Raw genomic sequence first — 14,295 nt, 5'->3', positions numbered from 1 at the left:
TCACTGCATGATTTATTGCACTTTTCTATATAAGTTATCATTTAAGTTGTTTTGTTTCTCCAGTTTTTAATAAGGTTCCACAGGCGAAATCTACAGATGTCATCAAATAAGTATCATAACTATTTTATTTAGTTTTTACACGTCAAAATTATTGTTAACATTTACATTTTTTGTCAAACAACGTTCCTGTTTAGCTATACTGCGGTACAACTTTTTACATCAGTTTGATAAGCGCTGTTACTGGTAGACTTGTCTCCCTCGTTTCAGACACTTTTCGTTGGCTGCCGGTCATCACTAAATGTCACAAACGTGCCAGCAGACACCGGAATATTTGCCACTTCTGTTTTTACGTGAGATTCTTTCTTTCGAATTAGAAATACACAAGTTTGCGGGTTTTTTCGACGCTTACTTGATATTTCATTACATGCTATTTCCCCAGTCAATTATTTCAAATAAGTTCTAATTCTCATTTAGTTTATACACGAACGTAACTTTAATCAGTTAATAATTTTTTTAGGTGTGCTTATTGCCATTTTTGTCCAACTATTTATCACAAATCGGTAATTCTAACCACTTGTCCCTGAAGTTTTTGAAGTTTGCGGACTCCTTATACGTCTTTTCTCGTTTTTTTATCTTGTCGATTCATGCAAGGAAACACAACTTTTTCAAAAATCTAATTAAGTCCGTAATAAGAATATCAAAGCCCATACCGAAGTAGATATCATTTTGAACGTTTCGAATAACTCTTTATTCATAGCTATGTTGAAAATGAATAAAGAGTTATTCGAAACGTTCAAAATGATACCTATATTTCTGTATGGGCTTTGATATTCTTATTACGTCTTACTACAACCTCCAACCATTATGCTCCATAATTAAGTTCGATATTTCTGATTTTTTTTTATTATATTCTAAATGTTTTCTAAAAAGTCGGTTTCCAATAGTATTTCTACAGAAATATTTTCATTGCCTTAAATTGCAATGCTACTTTTGTTATCAATAAAGCAAACAAGTAAACGAAACAAACCAGCAATTATTTATCTCAGTGTTTCTTAATCATTTTTTTACATTGCGTTGCCTTAAATCTCAATTTCAAAACGACAGAACAAACCTACCCTAGCAAAAATATTTATCCAAGTGCAATGCGTCGTTACCCTCTGCGCCCGCCGAGAGATTAAGCCTGGATCGTCGCTCTGCACTTTATATAACTCACGCCTGGCGGCCCAAGTTCTTTGAACAAGTTCCACGGCTAATGGCGATGACGCGTTTTGGCGTTCTGTTGCGTCACAGAGGCGCGTGAAACCCCGGCCGGTTTTGTTTTGGTTCAAAAAGGCGGCGTTGGTGATGACCTTTAAACGATTTCCTGCGTCTCGCTAAAAGTGCAAACTGTGAAAAATTGAGAAAAAAACACGGTGATATTGAAAATGTAGTATAAAGTAATAATGGGCGTACATAGAACCGTTTTTATAAAAAGAATGTAGTTTATGAAATAACCGGTTTTCGCTTGATCCTTTAAAGATTATGAACAAAAACACTTAAAAATTTAAAAGCTTTATAATAAAATGGTTCTTGATTGTGTCTAGCTGTGAATTGTGAGTGAATTAAGACATGCCTGATGTCAGTTAAATTCGCACTTAAATGAATGATACCTCACGTTTTGTTGACTTAAAAAAGTTTAATGAAAATTATTGGGTCGGCAAAACTTTTCCGTTACACTTAAACTTATTTGGTCGCCGCGAAGAAAAGGTTGCGTAACACTGGGTTAACCGCAAACAAAAGGTTTAATGGTTTTACGACTGCCAAATTGACATGTTCTGTCGTGTGACTAGTCCAACATAGTCTTCTTGTACCCTAAACATTGCATTCCTAATGCTTCCGCAGTGCACAGCGTCATTGCTTTACGACAATCATTCCGGTTTGCATTTTGTTGCTCCTGTACAGTGAAGCGGCAGTAAACTGACGCATTTGCACGTTGCAGTTTCTTGTAATGCTAGCAGCAAGCCTCGTCCAATTTCGATTGAATTTTATCAGGGGTCTTGCGACACCTCACAAATTGTAAAGCACACTAATTATCTTGATTAAAAGCCGTGTTTGCCTTATTTTGTGCCCTTGCGCATATTCTCGCTGGTTTTACGTTTTTATTTTGACGCTGCCCGAATAAAGCGCGGTTAAGCTCGTCAAATGGGAAATATAATCTGTATTACCACTTGTTTTCATAAAACCAGGGTTCTTAACCTTTTTTGTATGTTTTACGCTTTTAACAAAGTTAAATATTAAATTTACCCCCAATATATTAAGTGGTGCGAAGGTAACAAATTGTACATCAGTTATATTCAGCGCGACGGCTGCCCTTGTTTTTGGCAACGACTTGTTCAATGTCTTTGATTGTAAGCAATGCAGTGAAGCCGCTCCGCCTAGGTTAGTTAAAGAAAACTGAACCAGACTATTCAGAGCTTGAATACATATTCTTGGATTTACCCCCTAAAACAGGAAAATTTACCCCCTGGGGTTAATCTACCCCAGGTTAAGAAAGGCTGCCTTAAACGAACTATTTAACAAATGCGGAAAAAGACAATAATGGATGACTGCTACCAGTTAATAAAAATCTGTAAACAGACTTGTGGATATTACGATATGGAAAATTCTGCTCTTGTTAAATAAAGTTGTTTTAGATCTTTTTTCCAACCTTTGTGAGTTTGTTTGGATCTTACGATATGGAAAAATTATAATAATATTATTATTTCACCAACTATTATTCTGATAAACAACAGTCATAAATTACTATGGTCTTGTCTAAATGGGTTTCAGACCTTTGTAACCTTTTAACTTAAATAATACGCGAACTTGTGCATTCCTTGATCGCTGATCAGTCTCAAACGGCATTTTATATCGAAGCACGTCAAGGCGGGATCCTGTCGTTCTAAAGGTCACAACCGTTCGTCACAAGACCTTAGTACGTGATCGGTTAATCGGGACTGGAAATGTTGCGAGCGTCTTTTCTTGGAGCCCATGTGCGCAAAAGGCTGCAATGCTCTGACCACTTGCAATCTTTCGCTGTCTCCTGGGAACGTGAAATAATGCCAAACATTTTGATCTCGTCGATTTTCATGTTTTTTTTTGATGTTCCACATAAATCATATGCTATCCTATCCGCGGGTGGCTAAAAAACTAACGCTATAAACCTCACGGTCAAATCAGTCATACAGTGGGTATACGCCTAAATACACATTTTCACTAAAAAGGAATTGTGGGCGTTCCTAAGGCGTGGCTTGGGCATGCAAAGAGCGGTATATTAAGTTTTTGTTTGTTATTGTTTACATATAAATTTGAGTTTACGCACAGGCCTCTAAATTAGCTGCCAATAATCGCAAGCCTATTTTCTTTTAAAGTTGCTAATTATGCAGGAAGAACTTTTTAAAACATTGCATCAAAGATGCCCAAACCTTTAATTTATGTCATTGTATACCTCGCCTATATGCAAGTTGCAATTCCGTGTTTTTCTAATATTGATGCTTAGTTTTGAGTGCTGTGTCTTAGAAATTACCAATTCATTATTAAGAAGCGTGTTTATTGTTGAGTTGTGGGTTTAGTTTGCCTTGTTTTTATTATGTTTTTTTTATCTTTTCTTGATGCTAACCATAAATTGGCTGAGTGTAAGATAATTAATATCAACAAGTTTTTGCAGTAATTTTTTTAAGCGAACTGTCGGTAAAAGTGATACGTAAAAAGCTTAGATTAAACAATTGAGGGTGGTAATACAAATGTCATTGCAGAGCTGCATGCTTAGTGTTTAGACTTAGCAGATTGCAGCCCTGCCTATATATCACTCGCCATTTTCATCTGCTGGTGTCTAAACTTAACAAAGGTCACGATTCGCAAACTGCCAAGTGAGAAACGATCTGCCCACACTGGTCCTTTTAGAAAAGGTTAAAATTCTGGAGGCAGACTTGACATTTGCCATAGTGGCACGCGGGCTACAATGTGTGGCTCTTAAAGACCACACGGCTTTGCGAAATGCAAAGGGCAACTGCATTTAAGTGTTGGCAATTGCATGGTACCGAACTAGTTTGTGATTTTCTGCTATTTAGCCGATGCTTGTTTTTCCCAACCTGGCATTTTAACGTTATAAGGCAACGACAACTATTTAAAAGTATGGTCGTTACATCTGCACACAACCATTTCCAAAACTAAGTAAATGCCATGTCTTTTGAAAGATAATAGTCCTTAATCTATTTGAGTGAATTGTTTGCAAAAAAATTTTAGTATTAACCAAATCAAAAACACCAAGTAAAAAAGACTACAAAGTACAAAATTCTGGTAAAACTTCTTATATATAGTGACACAAATAAAACTAAATCTTGCTTTTTTAAATGGGTCTGTGGCCCGCCTCAAATGTTCTTATGGCCCACTGGTTGAGAACCGCTGTTCTATGACATAATTGAACTATTTCATCTTATGTAACCATGTTTTTGTCGACATTTCGCTATTTAAAATCCATCAACACTGGATAGTTCATCTTTTAGCTGTGGCCTTTTCGCAATGCTACTGACATTTTCTTTGTTGGTATTTCCGCCCATATGCCCTTTACCTCAGTCGAGCTACACCTTCTTCAATCTAACAATATCCCGCACTTATCTGTAATCTGCATATGCTAGACTTGTTGGCTTATTAATAACTCGTCCGCAAACACGGGTAGACAAAATAACGAATCGCCAAGAATTTTAAGATGACCTAATTTGGCAGGAGAACAGCATTTGTAACAACTATTTGCAGATTTTAAAATCGATAAAACATGTTTTGTTTGGATAAGGTTGTAAATTTATATAGAAAATGGGGAAATTTTCTTATCTTATCAGTTATACATATCAAAATACCATGTAAAGAGCATACATATATTATATTTAAGCAAAACTGCAAAAATAAGTCACTTAAAGGTTAAAAACTGCTGCCATCAGTTTGAAAACTGGTGAAACCTGTTCTATGCACCAACGACATATATGATGACATTTGCTAATCAACGTCCAATCGCAATCTACCTTTAAATGTATATTAAGTTGCCAAGCTAACAATTGTAAGTTGGAACGCGAAATGCTTTATTTATTTATCTTTATAAAGGCCGCGTTTGCCTAATTCTAAATAGAGGAATCAGGTGGCACTATATAAAGACAAATTGTATTGAGTTATCGCCAAACTTTCGCACAACAGCTTCATCATGTTTTGCTTACGTGCATTTTAATTGTTTTCATTTACACTTTGACCTGATGAAGCACGGTTGTGCGAAAACTTGTCGAGAATCAATACAATTTGTCTTTATACAGTGCCACCTGATTCCTCTACATTATTTTATTTACCACCCTAAAACGCACACCTGTTGTATGGTTTGCAAAACGTAACGCCGTCTTCAAACCAATCCCAAACCAAGACAACTTCAATAAAAGGTGGTTAAAACAGCAATGTAAAATCCGTACATGTTAAGGATGAGTCAATCAAAGTTTTAAGCCATACTAACGTAGCCGATATAATTGATTAATTCCGTATTTATACTTTTTAATCCTAGCCTGTTTCCCAGATCAGTTCAGAACCATCTTATGTCAAAATAGTGCAATGTTGCAACAATGTATTCGCCCCTGTTGACCACTTGCTATAATTTTAAACGATTTTTAATTTTGTTACGTTTAACGATTTTCAATTTTTAAATTGATGACGATAACATGTAGCTACCGCCCTACGATCTGAAACGATTGATTATTCCAAATTTGGATCAAATATCCCAAAGATGTCTTTAAACGTTCCAAATGTAAATTTTAGTGAATATTTTGCTTATGATTTTCGGTATTTTTTTCGATTTTAAAGCATTGAACCTTATTCTTAGCATCGTCTCCGAAACTTAAATGTAATATAAAAGCCTTATACCTTTAATGCAACTATTATTGACTTTTGCACAACCAACTCATTTCTAGAAACCGGCTAAGAATCGCTTGACTCGTTCAATTAACGTTATTCTCCCGATATTTGTATATCTACCTCAGAACCGCTAATAACGCCCCTTGAACCAAACGGGCAATTTTGATATTTTAAACGGCGGGACAAGCATTTCAATTTCTGGCAATTTGGCACAAACCGTGTTTGCGGTTCTCAGCCGATCTCTTTTGACATTTTCGAAATGTCGCCAACAAATTGCGCTGAATAGAAAATAGATTTTTTGTTTGCAGTGATTTTACAAGTTTTGAAACCCTTCCGTAATATAATTTTGCTGTTTAACTTTGCGCAATGTTTAACATAAAAGTTCACAAAACCACTATTACGACCAATAAAAGTATAGTCTACTTGCTGTGTTTCTTGTATTTGCTCAATTCTGGCATACATCCGTATAAATATAAAATAATACTGCTGGATGAGCAACACTCAGTTATATATGCCTGGCAGCCATAGCTTATTTCATACATCCGTCTAAGCAAAATATCCACCTATTATTATGCATGTCATGTTGTCGGGAAAATATTTGTGGCTAGCATTGTTCTTTTTAGTTTTTTTTTGTGTTGTTGTTCTTTTGTTGCAGTAAGAAGCGGAGAAAAAAGTCAAACAGTTCTTAGTCTATTTCTTTAATTAAGTTTTATTTTTAGCGAAATCGTATTTTTGTCCTGGTATTTTAAAAGGGTAATTTTAGTTGAACGTTTTGCACAGTATGCAGACGTTGCAGTAAAAATTAAAAAAACAAAACAAAACTGCAAATTCGGTTGTAGAAAAGATTCACGAGTGTTGTCATATACTTTTTTGCTGTGTAAGAAAAATATTTCCCAATCTATTCTGGTCTTATTTCCAAGCAACAATTTCCTTTGTTTTTGCTGTTTGCAGCTGTCTTTTGCGTTTCTTTGAAAAACCACATCGATCCACCATCAATAAACCGTCCATATAAGGTTGTTTTTCCATCGTCTAGTCGTTAATGTCCTGAATGAATCACACCTGGCTGGAAACACTGCAAGAGGTTATTTTGCTGACACAGATTCCAGATATGTTTGCGTCGGCCGCCGGTAAAAACAAACGTTTTATCATATATCATATCGAAACTAGATTCAAGCCTAAATGACTTGAGTCACACATCCATACCTGCCAGCGTTTTTATTGCAACCGCATCTGAAAACGGTAATTTCTATTAATTTGATTTAACAACACGTTTTCAATTTTCGTTCCCATTGTCGCATCTTGTGGTTTGGCAAACCTTGCGACGTTTTTTATTACAATTAAACAACAAAATAGAAAGACGGATTTTTTTGATAATAAGTTACACGGCGGAAAAAAAGATCCATGAGAGATAAAAGATGGATAGCACTTGATAAGAAGCGACAGATATACGTTTACATACAGACTTGCCCATTTAACTCGAAAGACAAATATTATTTTAACCAAAAGTATCTCGTTTGAAAAGAGCGACATTAACGGCCGATGCCTTGAGTTAGAATATTGTCACAGACTGGTTTGCTAAAAAGTCTGATGGTTCGCAGTGTACCATTGTTTGTTCATGATGTTTAGCAATTATTATTAAAGTATGAAAAGTTCGAATGTCTGCTGCAAAGGCTGTTTTCTTTCCTTGCTTTGTGTTGTAATCTTGATAGGTTGACCAGCTTTGGTTTGCCGAGTTTTCATTAAAGCCAATTAAAAAGTGGGGCTTGTAACTTGGGTGTAGCTTGAGAAAAGCCCCCGGCCGTGACGTAAGCAGCTTGTGAGCATTGGGAAGAATGTCGCCACGGAGTAGATTTTTTAGAATGACAACCGGCGTTGCGCGACCGTCTGCTGCTATACACAGGGTTGCCACACTTTGTACAAAACATAACATTTACAAGACTTCAGAAGAAAATATATAGGTTTTTTCAAAGACCTAAAATAAGATCACCCAACATGTTTTGATAGGATTTAAAACAGTATGATTGGAAGGGTCGACACATAGTTTCTATTTGTTACACCACTTTGAAACATAACTTGCTGCACATGGAATAAATCCAAATACTTAAGATACAACTATTGTGTTGCATGCTGTATATGCATATTTTGGTGCACCCTAGGGTCCACCGTACACACCGGTTAAATAGCAGTCGAACAATACTGATCATTGTAAGGAACTCAAGCATCAGCAATTTAATTTGCGCATGTTAAACGTTGACGTGCGTCACGCCTATTTTTGTCTAGAAATATCACTTACACGAACTCCGGCGACCTCCCAATTAGCAGTGGCTTCTGCGGTTGTGTAGTTATTTCAATTCGAGAAAACAAGGCATAATTAAGCTAGCATATTTCCGGTCTTCTCGTTTGCAGAAATCACAAAATCTGATTTTTCTTTTCTTTTTTCTATTGCTCTTCATTTTTTTCTCTTATTATTTTAATCTTTTTTTCACCTTCTCTATCTTTTGTTACTTTTTATTTTCAATCCCTCTTCTTTTTTCTTCTAGGACTTTCAACTTTCTTTTCTATCTTTCTTTTCGGCCTTAAGGCTTCTTTAAGTTTCTTTTCTTTCTTTCTTTTAAAGTTTCTTTAACTTTTCTTTCTTTCTTCTTCTTTTTCTTTTTTCGTCCTCTATTTTCTCGACTATTTCTTTAATTCTCTCACGATGTCGGTATGTGATCAACTTCGCAACTCAAACCGCAACTTGCGTACACTCAGATCGATTGAACAACGCTAGTAGTTAGATTCAAACCCACAACTGCCAATTTGCGTTTATTCTTAGAGGCCTAACCTTTACGAGAGTTCGAAAACAGCGGGCATTCTAATTTCCGCTGACATCTAGCTATTTTCCGTGAGAAAATCAAAACGTTATCTTTACCGATTTTAATTGTTTTTTTATCATAATCGTAATCTGCTTGTATTGCAATATCTTTTCATATTTCTTCCGGTGATCAATGTTTGTTATTTACCTCACCTCATCTAGCTTTAAGCTTATTCTGTACATAAACTGCTGCTACCAGGCATAGTAATATAAATAAAAAAACAGCTATTCTGGTCATTTTAATTCCTTTACCAACGTACAATATAACAATATTGTACGAGCGTTTAGTGTCATTCACTCTGACGAAGGCGGCTTGCATAGGTTGCCGAAACGTTGATAAAGGAATTAAAATTACCAGAGGAGCTGTTTTTTTATTTATATTTTGTCACTTATGGTTGTGATTCGGTTCGCTTCCGCAGCCCCTCTGGTAATTTTAATTCTTGACAAACTTTTTGGCAACCTGTTTGCTTATTCGTTTAGTCCCTTGTCTATAAAGTTGCTATTTTGTCTATAATGTTGCAAAAAGTGTCTAAGTCATTTTTTTGCATAAGCGCATAGAAAATGACCTAAGCACTTTTTCCATTGATGGGGATGGCAACAAGGAGTGACTTAAGCAATAACTTTGAAAATGTGTAAAAAATGACTTGCGTGACGATATATAAGCTTTCGATGGGATCTTAGGAATTCACAGTTCAATGTCGAATAATCACCATATAAGGCATTCAGAAAGACGTTAGATGTATTCAACTCAAAAAACGTTTTAAGATTTTGTGATAATTGCAAACACTTGGATAATCCGGCGCAACAAGTTTAAGATTTGCCCAAAACTATTTTGAGCGAAAGATAAACAAGCGTTCACGTGTTGCACTAACGCGCGCGAACCTGCGTAACAACGCTAGATTATGACGTCATCTTCGAGTGATTATATCGGACGCGAAACGACAATGGCGGTCGCTTGTAATTTCGCGGTCGCTTGTAATTTCGCGATGCCTGAATTGTTACGAAAAAGCCAAAGATCAAATAAAACTGTGTATTTTGGGCCCAAACCGCCTTTCATTTTCTGACGCAGGTTGCTACTCAAATATTTTCCAATCAAGCGTTTACAAATGTAATTGCCTTTCAGAAGAAGAAAGTTTATTTAGAAGAAAATGTTAAAAAAATCTTAACAACAAACGAAACAGTTTGCAGAAAAACCTCTTTTGCTACTGTTTTGTTTTATCTTTTGCGCTCTTTTGCGATTATTTTGAGGTAAAATCTTACGATAAATATTTAGTGATGCCGTTCTGTATATTTTTTTTGAGCTGTACAAAATTAGGGAAGAAATAGCGTGGAAAAACACCTCTTTTGCGGGCGACCTTTCGACTTTGCGAAATCGCATTGCAGCCAGTCAGTTGACACAAGTTTGTATGATCTCAGTTTTAAACAACCGAATGATCCAAATTATTTCGAATCAAAAGGTGTTGAAATCGTGTAAATCTCCACAACGAACGCGAAAACAGTTTGCAGAAAACCTCTTTTGCTGTTCGGGCGACCTTTCGACTTTGCGAAATCGCATTACAGCTTAGCAGTGGCTGCTATCACTGTTGTGCGCACGAACCGTAAAGCACGTGCAGAGGTTCCCAAAATACGCTGTACGCTTTGCAATTGACGCAAAGCGCCGTCGAACAACGACTGGCCTTTTACCTGGAAAACTGATTCGTGCACCAGGGACAATAGCCTCCAACTCTGCACACGTGCCCTTAGGCTGTTGCCGTGACCTTCAGCGCTCGTCAAGGTCAAGGCGTGAAATAGGCCAACGCGCGGCAAGATTGGTTCACGTGGGTTTTCGGCGACATTGCAGCTATGCCCTATAAGTCAGCAAAGAATTTGTTAGATTCTGTTAGTACTTGGCGCAATAAAGCATTTCAATGGTTTAAAGTTATTGTGTTCTTGGTCATTTTATTGCAATTAATCTTCAGATTGTTTAGAAGCGATTCTATTATTTAAAGGGGACGATAATTTATTTTACGATACAAACCCGTTTTAAACGTGTCATTCAGCAAAACTAATGGAGCTTTCGGTGTAAAGATGATTGTTCTTTGTATTCTTTCGCAACTATTGTGGCGAAAGTTCTGCCGGTTTACAAATACTTCCAACGCTTCAGTTCTTAGTCGAGTCGCATTCTCCTTGGGGGCTTGATATCAATTATGTTTGTTTCAGACTAATTTTTTTCAACATGTTCGCAATAGAAAAATACATGAGAAATTGTTTCAAAATTTTAATTGAAACAAAAACACACCGGTTGGTTTGATTTGTATCAAATGAGGATAGCGCGTCATTGGTCGCAATCGCACTAGGATTAAGTTTAATTTGAAAGGTTGGCAGTTTAGTTTCAATTGTGGCTTTACGAGTGTTTTCATATAACCTGTCCCAAGGAATTGTGTTCGGTACAAGATTTAAATCCCGTTCCCACTTGCGTTGTTCTTTAGGCGGACGATTAGTGTGTGTTTTTATCCCATTGTATAAAGCTTTTGATGAGTTATGTAGCTAAAATATCTGCCTTTGTTTCAGACTAAAAGCGATGCAGTCGTCTCTGGACGCGCAGCACGACCTCTTGCGGTTAATCGTGCAGAAGATGGAGATCCGCTCGGAGGCAGAATTCCAGGACGAAGGAGCAGTTCCAAGCAGACGAGCATCCACCTTATCACGGCCCTACTCATCGTTTCCTGGCAACACTAGGAGCAAACTGATTGCAATCCGGGCCATCGGCTCTATGAAGAAGAAGTAGAAGTCGGGACACGACCTCGAATGGACTCCAGTGTCAACGGTCACCTATGACGTCATCAAAATCGATCATTGCTTAAGCCTCAGTGGGAAAGTGACGTGTTCTGACGCCATCAGTACTTCGACAAAGCTGTTATAGCAGCATTCCGGTATATTTTTGTCTTGCGCTTTTTTTTATATTTTCAGGCCAAATAGACACAAAATTTGTTTTGATTTGAATACTTTTGTTGTGTTGATGACGTCACACATTTAAATTTGACATCCACTACTTTCAAACTTTAGCTTACGTCACAAAACTACACTATAACTTGTATAGACAATCAAACAGGGTTTAACTTTTGTCGGGACTTATACAGTAGGAACGGTAACTTCAGACCTGATTGCTAGTTTTGCTAGAGTATTATGCTGTTACTGATCAGGAGTTAAATTCAACATTTACCTTGCAAGGTGATTTCCAATATTACATATTCAGTGCAACATTACTCCAATTTTGGCAGGATCTTGGTTTAGCTAAAGCGAGCGACGTCATCGTCAGTATATCTTAATTGGAATAAATTCTAGAGTATTCTGCTGTTACTTTTCAGGAATTAAATTTCACATATATCTTGCAAGGGTCAAGGTGATTTCAATTTTGAGCATATTCAGTGCAGCAACGCCTGTCTGATACATCAGAATACTCTAGAAACACATAATATATAAATCTTTTAAGATTTTTTAATAGTGTCTGACCTGAATTGCTAGCTTTGCTAGAGTATTCTGCTGTTACTGATAAAAAATTCGACATTTATCTTACAAGGTTCAAAGTGATTTCTATTATCATTCAGTGGAACATTGTTTCGACAGACAACTAAAAATAAGTCAAACTTATCAACTGACTGTTAATGACACTAAAGTGACATTAAAACTTAATATGAAATTGTGAATTGACACGACCGGAAGTGGAACCTGACTCAGTGCCTCAATTAAATGTTAATCTTTACCAGAAACGATGAAAATCTAAGAACAACATAGAATCTCAATGCTGGAATGGCACACTGAACACTAGATTGTATTAAACCATATTGTATCGTAAAAAACAACGTTGTGTTAGAACCCTAACCTTAGTCAAAATGAAAATTGTCTGTAACAAATGGAAAAGTATAAAGATAGAAGAATACACTCAACGATATTTGAAAAGAAACAAATTTAATATTACTTTAAGCTGGCGACAATGCTTCTTTTCTGGATTCAAACATTGTATTAAATGTTAGAAGTTTGATCGTTTGTCTTTAAAATGTAGTATTTTCAGGATAAACTAAGTTTATATTTTAACCAGTCAGTTTTATTTGCTAGAAAAAGTTTACCAGTTTAAACGGTGCTCTTTGTGTTGGTAGTACCTGTTTGTGTTGGTAGTACCTCTTTGTGTTGGGAGTACCTCTTTGTGTGCTTATGTTATAAAGTGAGTTGTTTGAAATTTCAGTTACGGCTAACCAGCAAGCGTTTTGATTTTTGCAATTTTTTTTAAATGATATACCTTTTTCAATACTATATTAAACTTCGATCACTAAAGTCATGCGGGTATTCAATAAATAGTTAGTCTTATAAAAAAGAAAAGCTCGGCTTTTGTATTCTACTTTATTTTGCCTTAAAATGTCTTGTTTGAAAAATCTTAAGAACTATTTTCAAGGGTATTCGTAGGCATGGAAAGTAGAAATACGTGAAACCAAACTGCCACAAAATGTTGTTTTTATCGTCAGATGAATGTAAAGTAAAGTTAAGAATTGCTGCAACATCTTTTTCAATATTTCTCTTTCAATTAGGTCCCCTTATATTCTTATAAAATCTGTTGTTTGTGACTGTAATTTGGTTTGTTTCTACATCTGGTGCCTATCCATAAATACCGCCCCATGTATTGAATCGTTTGCCAAATTAAATCGAAGTTTTTCTAGATACTTGTTCACCATCTTTTTTGTAAAATAAACCTCTTCGTAAATGTTCCTGTTTATAACATTCCACTGTTTTTGTGATTGCCTCCTTTCTTCTTTTTTCTGATTTTTACTTCTCTCGTAATTTTCTGATCCGTCGAACTTATCTTAATTATATTCTGTAAGTTTCGACTTTCGCTTTACGTTGTATTTCATATAAATTGAATCTCTTGCACTACACAGGTTTTTAATCGTCAGTACGTAGCGTCCAAATCTGTTGTGAGGGGGTATGGGACGACCGGGAGCCATGGGTCTTTATGAAAACTCAAGTCGATTATTTCCAAATCTTGTGACTTAAGTAGTTCTTCGAATACAAAACAATTATTTTGTAAGTTTTTATTTACATCATTCCTGAGTTTTGAAGATAGGTTAGTTCAGTTATTAACAGATGCAAAGTGAGCACAACAAGCATGTTTTAAATAGTCCTAACATTTTCCTTTAAACTTATGAGCAATATGGCGTGCATGTACGCCAGCAACGCATTGGTTGCAAATAACATTAAGACATCAAACAAATGGTTGCTGGTGAGTGGCGCTAACCACAAATGGTTGTTTTTCTAAAAATATTTTGCAAAATCCTACATGTCAGGCTGTTAACAGAGACAAAATAATTCTATATTAAACAAAATCAATTGTAGAGATAAGCATGGAGTTTTAATAAAGTAAATAAACTTACTAAGGATGTGCTTTGTTTCCAGTCGCGACACGTTAAGACTTTATCGTGATACAAACACGACATATGAAACAAAATCGACGAAACAAGATAAAACGCAATCTACATGCTTAACACCACACCACTGAGTCGGATATA

The 14,295-nt window shown here is 36.1% G+C and overlaps 1 protein-coding gene across 1 annotated transcript in view; it reads left to right on the top strand.

Moving 5' to 3' along the window:
• LOC146146388 (transient receptor potential cation channel subfamily A member 1-like) overlaps positions 1-13,663 on the top strand; it is a 41,526-nt gene extending 27,863 nt beyond the window's left edge. Inside the window, exon 24 of the mRNA XM_083390744.1 lies at positions 11,309-13,663. Coding sequence (XP_083246870.1) covers positions 11,309-11,525 — 217 coding nt within the window. The 3' untranslated portion in view covers positions 11,526-13,663. The remainder of the gene's footprint in view (positions 1-11,308) is intronic.
• The last annotated feature ends 632 nt before the right edge of the window (positions 13,664-14,295 follow it).

Source organism: Ascidiella aspersa, chromosome 5, assembly GCF_963924565.1.
Source record: "Ascidiella aspersa chromosome 5, kaAscAspe10.2, whole genome shotgun sequence".
NCBI lineage: Eukaryota > Metazoa > Chordata > Ascidiacea > Phlebobranchia > Ascidiidae > Ascidiella > Ascidiella aspersa.
This window is presented reverse-complemented; position numbering and strand designations above follow the sequence as displayed.